The sequence below is a fragment of the Drosophila montana genome, unplaced genomic scaffold, assembly GCF_035044405.1.
Source record: "Drosophila montana isolate Dmon_TW-CO22-7 unplaced genomic scaffold, ASM3504440v1 contig_1505_1, whole genome shotgun sequence".
Lineage (NCBI taxonomy): Eukaryota > Metazoa > Arthropoda > Insecta > Diptera > Drosophilidae > Drosophila > Drosophila montana.
In genome coordinates, this window is record NW_026996452.1 from 2,113,668 (window position 1) to 2,115,919 (window position 2,252).

The 2,252-nt window shown below is 42.9% G+C and overlaps 1 protein-coding gene across 1 annotated transcript; it reads left to right on the forward strand.

Annotated features, from left to right (window-relative positions):
• The first annotated feature begins 685 nt into the window (after positions 1-685).
• Or85d (Odorant receptor 85d) lies at positions 686-2,052 on the forward strand. The gene is made up of 3 exons (XM_064689021.1): positions 686-1,732; positions 1,782-1,937; positions 1,996-2,052. The coding sequence occupies exons 1-3, from the start codon at positions 686-688 to the stop codon at positions 2,050-2,052; spliced, it is 1,260 nt and encodes a 419-aa protein (XP_064545091.1).
• Positions 2,053-2,252: the final 200 nt, after the last annotated feature.

The following is a 2,252-nucleotide window of genomic DNA, read 5'->3' on the forward strand; positions in this document are numbered from 1 at the left end:
TAGATATAGATATAGATATAGATATAGATATAGATATAGATATAGATATAGATATAGATATAGATATAGATATAGATATAGATATAGATATAGATATAGATATAGATATAGATATAGATATAGATATAGATATAGATATAGATATAGATATAGATATAGATATAGATATAGATATAGATATAGATATAGATATAGATAAAGATATAGATATTGATATTGATATAGATATAGATATAGATATAGATATAGATATAGATATAGATATAGATATAGATATAGATATAGATATAGATATAGATATAGATATAATTATAGTTATAGTTATAGTTATAGTTATACTACTTAATAGGGTATAGTTTAAGCTATCGTTCGTAAACCGTTATTTACTCCGATTAACGGCTGATATTTGTGACCCTGACAAATCGCGTCCACTTAACTAATTGAGGATGTCATCGATTTGCTGGGGCTCATTTATTTCGACTTAGGCGCAATTAGGCACGCCTACGAGGCTCGGGACGACAACTGTTTCTGTTCACAGGAGCATGCTAATTGAGAGATTTCTGAGCACGCTAATCAAGTGGGCGTGGCATTGCTAGAAACCGCCAATTATCAATTCGTCGCTGATGCTATAAAAGCGCCTCAATCCGCGTAGCATAGGGAGGATTCAACAAAGTGCCTTACAGCAATGGTCTGGAAATTAAGGACGCGGACGGTGCCCACGAGCCCAATAACAACTATGAAGACTATCCCATTGAAGAGTTTTTTCCGCTACGTGGACATCTTTTACTTATCCATCGGCATGGTGGCCTACGATCGGAACTCCAAAGACTCCAATCCCAAGCGCAATTGGCGTAGGATCATGTTGCGCTCTTACTTCATTTTCCAGATGATAAATCTTAATCTGGTGCTGCTCTCGGAACTGATCTACGTTTTTCTCGCTTTTGGCAGTGGCAACAATTTCCTTGAGGCCACCATGAATCTATCCTTCATTGGATTTGTTGTAGTCGGTGACATAAAGATTCGGCACATCTGGGGCAAGCGCGAGCGGATTACACAGGTTGTCCGCCATCTGCAAGACATGCATCCGGTGAGCGTGGAACAGCAAACGATATACAAGTTAGATGAGTACCTCAGCGGCTACAGAAGCGTAAGCATCTTCTATTTTGGCATGCATCTGGTGCTCATATGGACCTACAATCTATATTGGGCCGTCTACTATTTGATCTTGGATTTCTGGCTGGGCATACGTCGCTTTGAGCGCATGTTGCCCTACTATTGCTGGACGCCCTGGGACTGGAAGAGCAATTGGAGCTACTATGTTATGTATATCTCACAGAACCTGGGCGGCCAAGCATGCCTCTCCGGCCAGCTGGCGGCTGACATGTTCATGTGCGCACTGGTCACGCTGCTCGTCATGCACTTCAAGTGTTTGGGCTCACAGATCGAGCGGCATGTGGCAGGTGTATTACCTGCCAAGCAGGATCTGGCTTTCCTGCAGGCCAGCATCGTTTACCATCAGCGTCTGCTCCTCCTGTGCCAGGATATAAACGAGATCTTTGGCGTTTCGCTATTTTGCAACTTTGCCAGCTCCTCGTTTATCATATGCTTTGTGATCTTTCAGATGACCATCGGCGACAACATAGATAGTCTGGTAATGCTGATGCTCTTTCTCTTCTGTGCCATGGTTCAGGTATTTATGATTGGCAGCTATGCGCAGCGCTTGATCAATGCGGTGAGTTATCCCAATGGCTATTACCTGGATCTAAGTTATATTCCCGCAGAGCGAGCTAATTGGCGAGGCGGTTTATAATCATGACTGGTTCCTGGCTGATCTGCGCTATCGCAAGCTAATGCTGGTGATCATCCAACGTGCCCAACGTCCCAGCTACCTAAAGGCTACCAATTTACTTAAAGTGTCGCTGGTCTCCGTCACAGATGTGAGCTAATCTTATACGAATCTTATACAGCCAATGTTATCGTGGAAATCCTTTGCAGCTGCTGCAGCTGTCCTATAAGTTCTTTGCTCTGCTGCGCACCATGTATGTCCAGTAGAGAGAATGTGTGGGATGGTGTGCATGACATAACTGTAAGGTTTTTGTCATTGTCAGCGTCTGTCAGAGTGTGTGTGCAGCGGGCAGCATGTGCAAATGACAAAATATGCGGCGAGGCGGATACGGAAATGGCCAAATCATGCCGGGACAATCATTTACGCCAACTCCACAACAGTTGCGGCTTCTAATTAAATTAACCAA